We start from the raw sequence: 14390 nt of genomic DNA, 5'->3' as shown, positions 1-14390 counted from the left end.
TGAGGGGCTGTGAAGCTTTCGGTCTAACCAGCCGAACCAGCAGACCCTGACCCAGCAGCTGGAGTTAAGGACAGCTCGCTAAAAATGAGCAATTGAGTGAGGGTGGCACCGGCCTCGCTATGCCTGGGCAGTGATGTCCCTGCCTGTGTCCTAGAAGTGACATCTGGCCAGACTGAGATCAAGCCAGCCAGCTCATTCTTCAATGAGGAAAGCATGTTTCTTAATTTTCAGATTCGCTCACTATAAACAGAACTTCTGATGTTGTTACACAGTGTTCCCCAGAGAAACAGAAACAATAGGGCAGATATAGACATACAGGAAGAGATTTATGAGGAGGAGGTGGCTCTCATGATTATGGAGGCTGAGAAGTCCCACCATCTGCTGTCTGCAAACTGGAGACCCAGAAGACCTGGTGGTGTAACTCCTGAAGGTCTGAGATCCGGGGTGCTAAGGGCAGAGACGATGTCCCAGATCGTGTAGTCAGGCGAGAGGGGCTCCAATTCTCCCTTCCTCCACCTTTCTGTTCTATTCAGGCCTCCCTCAATGGATTGGATGAGGCCCACCACATTAGGAGGGGGAATCTGTTCTACTGAACCCAGATTCAAATGCTAATCTCATCTAGAGATACCCTTCCAGACGTACGCAGAAAAACCTTTGGCCAAATAACTAGGCACCTCGTGATCCAGCCAAGTTCACACATAAGCTAACCATCATGATGTCTTCTTCCAAAACCCCACTGTGCTATCTCACTTGCCTTCTGGGGTACACACACCCCTCTTCGGGACACCCAGGCTCTGAGAACCACCTCCTCCTGGGGAAGCACAGAAAGGGAAAGGACCTCTCCAAAGCACACAGAGCAGCTGAGACAGAGGGTCATCAGTCCCCAGGTGAGAAGGACTTCATCTCTAACTCTTGAACTGAATCATTCCTAGTTGCCTCCCTTTGATAATTTAGTCTCACTTGAGGAAAAGGCACTGTGTGAGACATGTGCATCAACAGCTGCATCAGCTGGGCAGGTGATCAATGATGGTGCTTGTCTCCATAGAGAGCAGCTGCCCTGCAGAGGGGACAAGTGCGGAGATTCAGGGTGGACCTGGCTGGTCAGGCCACACGGGGGCACAGGCATCCAGAGAAGCCCCCAACCCACTGTCAAGAGGGTGAAACACGAGGGGAGGTGGGGTCAGAGGAACAGAGATAAAGATGATAGCAGACTTATCGTTAAAAGCAATGCCAGACGAAAGGTGGCGGAACATCTTTAGCGCACTGAAAAGAAAAAAAGATCATGAACTCAGAATCCTATACCCAGCAAAAGTATCTTTCAACCACAAAGGCAAAATGAAGAGGTTTTCAGACACGCAAGAGGTGAGAGAATTCATCGCCAACAGACTTGCCAGAAACATTAAAGTGGGTCCTTCAGGCAGAAGGAAGATGACAACAGACAGAAGCCTGGATCTGCACAGAAGAATGAAAAGCACCAGAAATCATAACTATGTGGGTAAACAAAAAATACTCTTTCTCATTATAACATATCTTTAAAATAGACTTTAATGTTTATGATGGAAATAATAATATATTTGGGGGGTTATAATATATGTACAAATAAAATCTATGATGATGTCAATGGCAAAATCCCCAGGACGGAAGAAACCGACGTACATACTGTTGTTATGGTTCTTATACTACACGTGGGGTAGTATAACACCACTTGAAGACAAGCTATGATAAGTATCCATTAAAAAAATACAACAAAGAGTTAGAGCTAATAAGAAAAGAGGGAGATCAAGTGGAATAATAGAAATATTTAATTAACCTAAAAGAGAAAAAGAGGAAAATGAAAACAAAGCACAGATGGGACAAACAGGAAACAGCAACATGGAAGATTAAAGATTAAAATCCAACCACATCAATAATCACATTAATTGTAAATGGAAGAGCTCGATTAAAAGGCAAGATCCAATTGTATGTTGCTTATATGAAATCCACTTTAAATAAAAAGATACAAATAGGTTAAAAGTAAAATGATGGAAAAACATATAACAAGAGAGCTGGATTACCTATATTAATATCAGACAAAGTAGACTGCAGAGCCAAGCATATTACCTGGAAAAAGGTCTTTTTTTTAGGGATCGATATTTATTTGGAGTTTTTGGGTTTAGCCCACAGGTATACAATCAAGAGTTTTTTTTTTTTTTTTTTTTTTTTTTTTTTTTTTTTTTTCAGTACGTGGGCCTCTCACCATTGTGGCCTCTCCCGCTGCGGAGCACAGGTTCCGGACGCGCAGGCGCAGCGGCCATGGCTCACGGGCCCAGCCGCTCCACGGCATGTGGGATCTTCGCGGACCGGGGCATAAACCCGTGTCCCCTGCATCGGCAGGCGGACTCTCAACCACTGCGCCACCAGGGAAGCCCGAAGAGCGCCTTTTTGTTGATCAGAGGAAAAAGGTTTCAATTTATCAACAGGACATAATCCTAAATATTTATGCACCTAATAACAGATCATCAAAATACATAAAACAAAAACTGATAGAACTGCAACAAGTTCTATCCACAGTTGTAGTTAGAAATTCCAACACCATTCTCTCAAAACTTGATAGAATGACTAGAGAGAAAATCAGAACCTGACTTAACTGACATATATAAAACACCATCCAACAGCGACAGAACCTCTCCCTGGCTAACTCCTCCAAGATCTCCAAGATTCTATCAGGTATTATCTTTAGAGGCTAATGTCACCAACTAGGGGGCCCAGTCAGGCTGTGGGCCTGTCACACGTATGGCGAAAGGAGGCCTGGGAAGTGACTGGAGAAGGAGCTGCAGCAGGCCTCAGCTCAGCCCAGCCACTGGGAACTCCATGCCTGAGCTGCCCCCGGCCACCGAGTGCTGAGAATGGCAGCTGCACAAGTGGGAATTACCCTCGGAATAGGCATTCATTGTAGAGAGAGAAATTTTTATCATAATCAAAATTATAAGTGTCATCATGATTATCTACTGAGTTCAAAGAAAAAAATCACTGGAGCAAAGGCATTCCGATAGTTACAGATTAAGAGGCTGAGGAAGTTATCAGGAAGGAAAAGCCCATCTGTTTATTTAGGTTTATAGAACCAGCTGGGTCTCAATAAATAATTAACCCACTGAGTCTTTGATCTGGCAGTTTTGCAACTCTGATGTGCCTCTGCATGACATGCTTAAATATCCAGAGGACAAATGGACAAAGTCTAGAAATTTCCTTGTTTTGCTGTGTTTACAGGAAAGCGAGGCCTTTCTTGTTACACATCGTTAGAAAAATATGTCTGTGTGTTCCATGTAGGCAACCCTTCCCCCATGACACAGAGGTTCTCTCCTGCACCAGACTCCCTGGAAAGCACTCTTCACGGTGGGGCCAGGTGTGCAAGGGGTATCGCTGGCAGAGGACCCCAGGACAGGGTCAACCACTGGCCTTAGTAACATTTAAGGGGACACCAATGCCAAGAACAGCTCTTGCCAATCCAGATGAGAGAAACTGCCTGCCTGCCTTGGGGAAGGGGTCCCCGGTTGGGGGAGCCGACAGCCAGGGCCTCAATCCCACTCTCTGAGCGTGAGGTCCAGAACGGGCACCCAGTCAACGAGTGGGAAACCCCATCTCCCACACCCCCAAGCCGGTCCAGCTCTTCCTGGCTCATCCTAAGCCCGTTCTTCTCTAGCTCTGAGTAGCTACTCATAACTGAAAGATCTTAAACCAGAGGGCCCAGAGGATGGCGAGTAGACACATCTCGGGGACCAGCCAGCCTGGTCACCCTGGATACCCAGCCGGAGCCAGACAAGACCAAGTTCAGCGGCACAGCCCACCACAAAGAGGCCGTCCTCCCTTACCTGGCACGGCTTTGGCAAACTGCAGCAGCCAGATCTCCTTTCCAGGAATGGTGTGCGCTGGCCTCTTCCCCTGGCATCTGTGCTGACCCAGGACCCACCCAGAGGGCTCTACCTACAGGCCCCCTTGCCGCTGGCTTCCGGCTGGGCTCGGCTGGTGGGAACATCAGTAGGGGCTGGGAGGGAGGCAGGAGAGCGTGGCTGGGTCCCTCCCAGCATGGTCACTGTGGGCTGGCTGTGTCCCTTGGCTGAAGGTCGTGAATCCTGTCTGGTGGCCCAAATTGCCCCCGGTTCTGAGGACCCCTTCCACTGTGGTGCCCTGGGCACTGCACCAGCCTGGGGTTGTCCTATCCCTGCCCCACCTTTCAGATGGTCCAAGTGCCATTAGCTCTCTTGACCTCATTGGTCTGGAGCGTGCCCTCTGCCCTCTGCCCAGACTGAGTGCTACATGCCTGAGACCACACCCACCTCTACCTCAACCCCCGCGCCTGATGGCCAACCATGCCCGGGCTCTATAGGGCCACTTCCAAGTTGCCCCCCTGGTGGTCCCTGTGACTGTGGGGTCCCCACCACGGGGTGCCTCCCCCTGCCCCTGCTCCATCACACTCCATCGCCAGGCCACCTTCCAGAGACAGGGATGGGATCCTGCCACCCTGGCTTTGGGGCCAGCGGTCAGCCCTGCCCACAGAGAACAGGGGGCTCTGACCCCTCAATGGTCTCCCCGCCACCCTTTCCTCCTGGGGTCTCTGTGAAGTTCCCCCTCCTGGGACACACCTTGTCCCCTTTCCTCAACTCCAACCCCTCACCCTCCCAGGGTTGAGTCTCAAGCGTCCAAGAGGCCCAGAGAAGCCCAGGCTCTTCCCAGAAGCCTGGCTGGGCATCGTGTGCACATGTCGGTGGGGCTGCAGCCTGGATCTGGCACCGGTGAAGGTGGCAGCCTGAGCCGCCCGAGGAGAGGGGTGAGCCAGAATCAGGTGGATTCCCCCCGTTACGACCTCACCAGGGGCCCTGCCCAAGCTGCACAGGAACTGGGGCCAGTGCTCTCCAGAGAGCCCACCTGGGGGGTCCCTGCCTGTGCAGAGGGAGCCGGGGGGCTCAGATCTCAGCGGCCTCCTGCCCACCTGGAATCCAGGTATGGAGTGAAGATAGGGCTGGGCCACAGGCCCCTGCGAATCAGGGGTCTGTCCCAGCAAGGGCTGGCTCAGGGCTCCCACTGGCCGCACACAGGGAGTCAGTGTGTCCAGAACAGGCACTGACTTAAGAGTACAGGCTGAAGAATAAAGAAACAGGCAAATCCACAGGGACAGAAAGTAGATGAGTGGTGGCTCAGGGCTGGGGGGGTGGCTAGAAATAGGGAGCGACCACTAATGGTTATGGGGATTCCTTGGGCAGCATAAAAATGTACTAAAACTGACTGTGGTGTTGGTTGCACAATGCTGTGAATATACTGAAAACCACTGAATTGTATACTTTATATGGGTGCGTGAACCACGTGGGATGTGAATTACACCTCAGTAAAGCTGCTGTATAAAAAGGAATAAATAAGCCATGCTTTTCACCTAGCATATCCGTGTGTGCACAGACAGATACACACACACACACACACACACACACGCACGCGCATTTTCTTTCTTTTGTTTTCCTAGAGTAATGGAATGATTCCTCATGATCTTGACTACAACCTGCCCTGGTGTGCAGACAGCAACCTGTTTAAGTAGTATCTGTCTTTCCCAGGTTAATTAAACTAGAGGGTGAACAGTAGTTTCCACTGGAGTGGCCGCTGCCTTCTGCCCCCATCACAGCCAGTCCTCCCATCCCCCATCCCTGCCCCTCCTTCCCACAGGGAGAACACCCAGCAGTGGCTCCAGAGAGAGCCCAGTGGGGCCTACAGCCTGTCAGACGTAACACAGTGTCTGCACCTACTGTGCGCCAAGCCTGCTGGGAAGGGAAGTGTAATCATTCCTCACTGCAATGGCTAATTGTATGTGTCAACCTGACTGGGCCACAGGGCGCCCGGATAGCTGGTGAGCATCCCTTCTGAGTGTGTCTGAAGGAGAGATTAGCTCTGAATAGTTTGACTGCGGGAGGAGGTGGCCCGCTCCAATGTGGGTGGGCATCATCCAATCCCCTGGGGCCTGAAGAGAAGAAAATGGCAGAGGAGGGGCACTCCGCTCTCAGCCTGAGCTGGGGCGTCCATCTTCCCCCTCCCTCGGACATCAGCACTCCCGGTTTCTGACCTTGGGACCCGGACTGGACTACGTACATTCCAGCACTCCTGTTCTCTCACGGCAGGTGGCAGATGGCGGGACGTGTCAGCCTCCGTAACCTCGCAGGCCAATCCCGGGAATAAACCTCCTCTCTGCAGAACCCAACCAATACACTCCCACACGGGATTAGGGTCCTCACTCCATTCTACTGCGGACCAGGGACCCCAAGTGGAGTTGTGGGATTTCTGAGGAGGACCACTTAACTCTAGGCCCACCTCCTGCCCACCCGACACAGCTGACCAGCGAGGGCCTCAGCCACTGACCTCCTGCCTATTCCACCGCGGGACACGGATAGGCGTCATCCGTCTTCCTGAAGCAAGGGTGTGGGCAGGCAGAAAAAAAGGAGCCTGGGCCCCCCAGCAGGCGTGTCTGAGCCTGTCCTGCTGCGGGGAGAGTGTGGGGTGACAGCGGGGTGCACCCAGACACCTGGCTCAGAGCCACGTGGCTCTGGGTTGGGACCCTGGCTGCACACAGGGTCCCTGGTATGCGGACGCTCCCACCCACCACAGACCTGCTGGGACCTCCAGTCATTCCAGCCCTGGCCCTGGGCACGTCACATCCATGTCTAAGCCCCATCTGTAATCCCACCTCTCGGGCAGGGCTGCTGTGAGGACTGAACAGAATGAGCTCCCTCAGACAGCCAAGGGCTGCTGCTTCATGTGTCAGAATGAGAAGACTCTCCTGCAGCCTCTGTTCTACTGCACACCGGCCTCCCCATTTTTAGACGAGGAAACCAAGGGGAAGCAATGTGTCCAGAGCCAAGAAGTGCGCAAGTTACACAGATGGAGTCTGACCTCTGGACCAGGAAGCTGGAAGGCCTCGGTTCCCAGAGTCGGGGACACAGAGCAGGTGACAAGGGGACAGGGAGTGGGTGACAAGGGGACAAGGAACAGGTGATGAGGGGGCTCGGAGACACACCACACCACGCGTGACCTGGGCTGGGCCCAGAAGTGGCCCTGGGTATGCCTGGTGCACCTGTGCTCTGGGGTCGTCGCCTGACACCGGGGCTCAGGGCCCAGGACAGCTCACGGGTCTGCTACTCCTCTGTCTCCCTCTCATTTCAGAATTCCCCAGTATGCACTGTAAAAATATCAGGTCCTGGCCCCCAACCACAGACCTAAATCCGGAGCGGGCCACTCAAGATTCGGCATCTTCAGGAATTTTCCACGACCCTGATGAGACCCGCTGTCACGTCCGGCCAGCGGAGGCTGAGCCCCTCTTCACCGTCACCCCTCTGTCAGCACGCCTTTGCTCACTGCTGGCAAAGCAGCCCAACTCTGACCGTCACACAGGCTCGTCAGACTGTCCCCCGCCTGCCTGTGTTCCTGCTCCTTGGCCCCAGTGGCGCCATCCACAGAGCCGCCGGCATCCAGCCGGGAGCCCCCACCTGACACCTCTCCCAAGGGCCCCCCGCCCCACCCCACCCCAAGGAAACAGAGGGGTTCCTCTTGCCTGTGCGGCCCACAGGTAGTCCAGCCGCAGCTTGACGTCCACCTGCCGGGCGTGCAGGGCCAGCGTGCACGAGAACAGGAGGATGGCCACAATCGGCTCAAAGCTGCGGCCCGAGACGGCGTCACCCCTTGGGGAAAAAAAGGAAGGAAACCCACATCATTGTCCAGAACGCAAGGCCAGTCCCCAGAGGCCCCTCAGACGCGACACCCCCAGCGGCGCCCAGGACTGACCCGGGTGGAGAGCCACATCCCTGGGGAAACCCGAAGACTGGCTGGAACGTGGGTCCAAGTGAAGAAAGGGAGAAGCCCTGGCACCGGCGAGCTTCTGTTCAGCAAATCGGAACACAGGGCCCCTCGCGTGGACACAGGCGATGCCTGGCCACCGGCTCTAGCCGGAACAGCGTACCTACCCCACGGCCTTCGTGTACCCGCCGAGCTCCAGGACGAGGATGTAGGAGGTGGTAAGCACGGCAAGCAGGATCATTTTTGGCAAGGAGGACACCCGCAGGAATACAGCCAGTGGGAGGGTGCCCACGAGGCCACACAGCAGGGCGTGGGGTGCAGACTCGCAGGGCGGGGAGGGCAGCACGCGGTCCCGGCGCCCAGACGACAGGATCACCAGGGACCCATTGGGACTGGAGTTCCAGGCCCAAGGCAGGCAGCCCACCTGGAGGGGGACAGAGGACCCAGGAGCGTGGGAGGAGCCCCACTCAGGACACTCACGAGCCCAGCTCCCAGCCCCCTACGGCCTCCCGCTCCAACCCGCTCCCCCAGCACCATCAGCCGGGCCTCGGAAACTTGTGCCTGCTCCCGGCCCTTCTAGGCTCCTGACTACCCAAGAGCGGGCAGGCTCCCCAGGGCCTGGGCCTGGGGGCATGAGACCCCTACCATCCTCCCAAACCACTCAGCTCCATCCTGTCCCTCCCCTCACCCCCTCCCTCCTGTTTCTCTGCCCAAGCTTCATCCTGTGTGCACTGTGAAGGTCGGGCCTCCATTCCCAGGAGGATCGCGTGTCCTGCACTGGGTGATGTCCCCTTCCCCCCCCGCACTTCCTTGAGCACCCCCAGGCCCATCTCTGATCCCCTTGTTTCCCTCCGCAGCCCAGGGCCAGGCCCTCCAGGGTGGTCCCCGCAGGGCCCCCCACGTACCTGCACCTGGCGGCTCTCACCACGCCCAGCCCTGTGCTCAGCAGAGACACTCACCACACAGCCTTGGGCCACGGAGTAGATTAAGACCACGATGAAGATACACAGGACGGTGCGGATCTGGATCGTCAGGCACCCTGGAAAACACTGAACAACAAAATGCTATTGAAAACACGGCCTCTCATTACAAAGTCGATCGTGTTCACAGTAAATAAATCACAATACAGAATGTCCAGAGCCACCTGTACGTAGCTAGAGTCTCACAGACTATTCATTCTTCACACACATTTCTTGGCTGTTTTCATATAATTAATCTCCCCAGTGAAAAAGCTGCCAAAACTTAAAAAGACGAAAACTGAAGTCTTTAAATTAAAAAGATGCTGTGACGCTGAGTGGCACTGACAATCACTGAACAGATTACCTTGACATTTTCAGAATATTGCATCCTTCTATCTCAGAAATGGTAAGACTTTCCATTTATTTGTGTCTTATATGCTTTAACTAAGTTTTATCATTTTCTTCACACAGGCTTTATAAAATTTTTGTCAAGTTATTGGAAGTCTTATTTTAAGTCTATTTAATAAAAACATTTTGCAATATTCAAAAAATGATTTCATGGATAAAAGAAGTTCTTCTTAGACTCACACTTCTGAAATTAGAAACGAAAACGAAAATAGAGACCACAGGGAGATTACAGAAAACACCGACCAGCCAGGGAGCCCGGGACCATCTACATGGTTATCCCTCTATCCTCCCCGCTATAAAGTCGGGATCATTCCCGCTATAAAGTCGGGATCATTACCGACCCTGCTCTACTGGTGAGGGAATGCGGCCCAGACACCACTCATTCTCCAGTCCAGGAGACACAGAGTGGGCCGCTCCGGCTCACACAGTGGTGGATACGGATCTGGGTCCCGGTTCTAGGCTCCAAGACTGCTGTATTTTCCTTGAAACATGGATCTCCTCTGAGGTCCTCACGCAGAGGAGCTGTTCTGCGGTGGTGTGAGCCCCACTGTCGTAGTACCTGCGTCACGCCCGTCCCATTCTTCTCTCCCACTGAGCCCTGGGCAAGGCCGTGGATGCGCCGGGGGACGCCTGCCCCCAGCCCCAAGAAGCACAGGCTGCTCACCCTTTTACTCAGCAAACCCTGGAGACGCTGCTTCTGGCCGGGTGGGCTTCAGGAGCCCCCAGGGCGCCACCGGGAGATTGGGGCCTGGCCCCTGGTGCTGCGGGAGAGGTGGAAACAGGACAAATGTCTCTCGGGAGGCGATGAGTGGAGGGCCACTGGCCAAGGCTGGGCGAGCCCCGCCCACGGTGTGTCCCCCTCCGGGCCTGGAGGGTGGACGTGGATGTACGGCTGGGTTGCTGATGCCTTTGGGCCACCCAAGGAAGGGCAGCCTTGGGCTGAGCCGGCACATAGGGGCAGTTAGAAGACCCAGAGAGAAACTGGTCTCAGGTAGTTGAATGGAGTCACTGGATAAAACCAGCCCTGGGCCCACCCTCCTCCCCTCCCTCTCTCCCTCCCTCTGGATTTTCTGAATATATAGGACAATAAATTCCCTTTATCGTTTAAGACCATTTGAGCTGGCTCTTCCGTTAACTGCAAAATAACATTGCTTAAGGCCGCCCCTGGATCACACACGGTGAAGAGCTGTGACTGCCACAGCCTCGGGGTACTGAGACTCTCTTCACTCCATGCTAAATGCCTGATCCTACAAACATGTTTGATTGAATACACAAGCGTTAAAATACCTCTCTGGAAATTAATAACGACAATCACAAGGACCCACGTGGAGTTGGGGCTTGTTTGCTGGGAGCAACTAAAGGGGTAGGAACACAGGCATGATAAAAAGGGCTGTCTGTTCATTTTAAGACTGATGGCCGCCTTTTTTACAGTTAATTTGGGTCAACTTATCAGTTCTTGAGCAAAAAAAACAAATACACAGGCGCTCTCACACACACACACACACACACACACACACACACACATATCTCCACAGACCTAAAAACAGCATGAAAAATAGTTTGTCATAATATAGAAAAAGGTAGCTGATCTGACATAAACAATGGAAAACTCCCCCAGAACGTGACCCACAATTAGTCAAAGGTGACCCAGGGGGTTGTCTGTTGTTGCCACATCCTCAGAGCATGCTGTCACTGTCTCACGAAGGGACTCTGCAGCAATGGCCAGGCTGAGCGCCCGGGACCCCATGGCCAGAGGGAGATTCACAGCCTGAGCTGAATTTCACAAAGGACCCCAACAGTGTGACAAGGCCACGAGGCAAGGGGATGCAGAGCAAGACCCTGCCCTGTGCTCTGCAGAAGAGAGGAGCCGTGGAGAGTGCTGTGACCAGGGCGCAACACACGGAAGAAACTGAGGCCGCACCAGATGGCCGGCGAAAGGAGGGGTGACCGCCCGGCACCCGTAGAAGGTCAGTCCTAATGCGGGCGACACTCTGCCGGAGCCGCGTGGCTGCAGAGTCTAAACGACGTAGGCAAAGGCGACAACTACACAACCGCAGCCTTCTCCACTCGGCCCTGCCTCTGTGCTCTGGGCTTATTCTCTGCCCATGCGTGTTGAGGGCCCAGAGAAGCACAGGGCGTGGCCAGTGACCACGTGCTCCCATGGGGGGCGGGGGCTTCAGAGGCTTCTGACCAGGCATCAAACGTGGCGTCAGCCTTTGACTAAGATCAAGAACTGCGTTTTACACTACAGCGCACAGGTACACAAAACCGAAGCAAACTTCCGGGAAACCCTGACTACAGTTGATGTAGGATGGCATTTTCATTCATTCCTATTCCATTCCTTTTGTTCACACCTCACAAAAAAACAAAACAAAAAAAACACACATAAAAACAAGCAAACCCCCCCAATTTCACAGCCCCCCAGAGAGTTTAAATTTGACGTTTAAATAATATGACTTACCCTATGCTAAATACATGAACTCAACCCCACACAGATGCACTGCAGAAGCCACTGGGGCTGAGGCAGAAAAGGACGCGTCACGGGGCGGGCGGGGCGCTCTCAGGGGCTAGCAGAGCCCTCGAGTTTGTCCCCGGAGGGTCACTGTCCTCTGCTGAGGCTCCATCTCCCTCCCCAAGGAGGGAAAACCTACAGGTTTTCTAACTTCCCAGGCACTGTCCCTTCATCGACGACGTCCAGTGTAAGCGGAATCTCGCCACCACTGCAGACCTCCTCCCTGCCTTCCCCACCCACTGCAGGCGGCTCGCGGGGTCTAGGGTGGGCCGGGCCGGGGGCGGGGTGGGTAGGGCACTGTTCCTCCCCGGAGGCCAGCCCTGCCAGGGCCGTAGGGAGGGCAGGAAGCCCAAGGCAGGAACCCCACCTCCTGAGCGGTACCCTCTGCCTTCGCTCAGGGGACCACGAAGGGGTGACTGGGACGGCGGATAGAAAAGTGAGGCTGAAATACGGGAAGAATGTGTGTCAGGCCCTGCTCCCAGTACATCATGAATATCAGCTCCAGTCCCCGTCCCTTTCACGGACGGAGACACTGAGGCCCTCGCGCTGGCAGCCCCTAGCAATGGAGCTGCCACACCGGCTGGATGCCCTGGCCGTGGCCACTTCTACGTCACAGAGGAAGGCACCCTGCCCAGTTGACTCCCAGGCCTTCTCGGGGATGCTCAGCTGCAATGGACCCTCCCGCCTGCGTGCACAGCCGAGACCACTCACATCTCCCCATCTCAGCACGTGCTGGCCTCTGCGGGACGACCCTGCCCCCTCTGCCTGTCCCCACCCTCCCCAGCCAGAGCCTGCCTGCCGTCTGGCCCCTCCTGTCGCCTGGCGCCCAGTCTTCTGCACAAGCCCCGTGGCGAGCTCCGAGCCTGGCGCAGGGCCTGCGAAGGGGAGTGTGCGAGCGTGTAAACGGGCCCCTGAACTGGCGCGCGCTGGCTGGGCGACCTGCAGCCGCCTGCTGCCAGGACCATGCACGCCGCACCCCGCTGCTTCCTGACCATCGCTCTGAGTGGACCCACTGAAGCAATGGGTCAAAATCGCGCACCTAGAAAAAATGCTCAGGCCCATGGGGGAGGGAGAGGAGGGAGGTGTCGGTGGAAAGAATGGGCTGGGGGAGCCAGGGCCACCTCCTCCAGGAAAACCATCCACCAGGTACACAGATTCTAAACACTGGGGATGAATGGGACGGGCTAAGAAATTAGCATCCACTTGCCATGCTTTCACTTGAAATTAGGTGAATAAAGCAATCTTATTTGAAGTGGGAAATTCCAGTTTACCAAACCAGACGCCACTCCATCTACGACATCAAAGAGCTGGGAATGTGCTTTGAATAAACAGCACTTTTTCTTAACTCAACAAGTTACCTATGAATAATAAAAAATTTAAATAAATAAAACTAGAGCCGATCTTCTCAAGAAGCAGCTGTTTTCAACAACTGTGCAAAAATAACCCTGGGTCTGTCAGACGTGACAAGTGGGGGTCTAGTGGGGACAGGGGACATTTGAAAATGAAGGCTCAGGATGTGAGAGAGGCGTGCGGGACCAGGACAGAGCCCTCTTCCAGGAGTCACGGGCGACACGGGGCCGTGCACTCAGCCCTGGCTCCAAAGCCAATGAAGCATCCTCGAGAGGGTGGCCGCCCCAGGCTAGGACAGGACCCCACAACGAGCCACAGGACGCTCCATCCGCAGAGAATAGTGTCACACCTTGTGTTCATTTATCCAGTCACTATCAATCACCCACCCTCGTGTCCATGGGGCACCTCCCCAGAACTCCAAACTGCACCTGGCACATCATGGCGGGTTTCATGAACTCCCAATATGCGGACAGCTCTTTCCGCCTGCCAAGAAGGCAAGCAGACAAACTGCCTCCACTACCCCACCTGTGCTGCCAACAGGGCAGGCAGAAGCCATGCACCTACCTGTCCAGGTGATGTGCAGGTGCAAGACACACACACACTGGTACCTGGACTAGGTAATGAGCAGGTAGAGAACACAAGCACACATATACCTGGACCCGGGTGATGTGTAGATACAGGACACAGGCCACCAGGAAGCATATGCAGAACACCAGCAGGAGGAGGACGGCCACGCTCCTAGGACAGAAGACACGTGGGCACTGCAGGTTGGGCCGGGCGAGGTGTGCCCGAGAAATGCCTGGGAACCCACCCTTCCTCCCCTGCCTCACCCATCGCTGGCCCCCAGGAAGGAGCAGCAGTCTCTGGGGACTTGCCCATGCTGGCTCTCTCCTAGGGGAGGAGCCCTTCCTGTGTTCACCCCAATTTCTAAGCCCCCCAGGGTCTCTCTAGTCCTGGGAGTGCCTGAGAGATGCTTTCCCTATGCAGGAAGGGCTAGGGTTGCACAGACTTGGCTGCTGGGCACCACCCTCTAACTGGGCTTCAACTGGGAAGGGTTTTTCTAGAAAAAGATGTATCCCCACATAGGGCCGTGCAGATGGCCACTGTGTGTCCACAGTGTCCTGGGGTGGGGTGGTGGGGGGCGGCTTCCATGTATTTTCTGGAAACTCACAGGAGAATTGCTCCACTCGGGAGGTTTATTAAGAAAGTGGTACGTCTGGAAGAAAAGTGGAGATTTTCTGGGGTCTTTCTTGCTGAAAAACAAAAACTGCCACTCACTTTGACTTACGATGACTAAATGCTATTAAAATCATTATGCTTTTGTTCCTTTCCAAAGCCTACTTTTCCTCATTTAA

At 54.3% G+C, this 14390-nt stretch overlaps 1 protein-coding gene across 1 annotated transcript in view; it reads right to left on the bottom strand.

The window, feature by feature from the left end:
- ADCY1 (adenylate cyclase 1) overlaps positions 1–14390 on the bottom strand; it is a 127194-nt gene that overhangs the window by 18303 nt on the left and 94501 nt on the right. Inside the window, exons 11-14 of the mRNA XM_007447025.1 lie at positions 13689–13773; positions 8766–8855; positions 7974–8230; positions 7565–7691 (exon numbers count right to left, since the gene is read on the bottom strand). Of these exons, the coding sequence (XP_007447087.1) occupies positions 7565–7691; positions 7974–8230; positions 8766–8855; positions 13689–13773 (559 nt within the window). The remainder of the gene's footprint in view (positions 1–7564; positions 7692–7973; positions 8231–8765; positions 8856–13688; positions 13774–14390) is intronic.

This window comes from Lipotes vexillifer, unplaced genomic scaffold (assembly GCF_000442215.2).
Source record: "Lipotes vexillifer unplaced genomic scaffold, Lipotes_vexillifer_v1.1 scaffold1359, whole genome shotgun sequence".
In the NCBI taxonomy this organism is placed as follows: domain Eukaryota; kingdom Metazoa; phylum Chordata; class Mammalia; order Artiodactyla; family Lipotidae; genus Lipotes; species Lipotes vexillifer.
The sequence above is the reverse complement of the archived record's forward strand: the minus strand, read 5'-3'. Positions and strand labels throughout refer to the sequence as shown.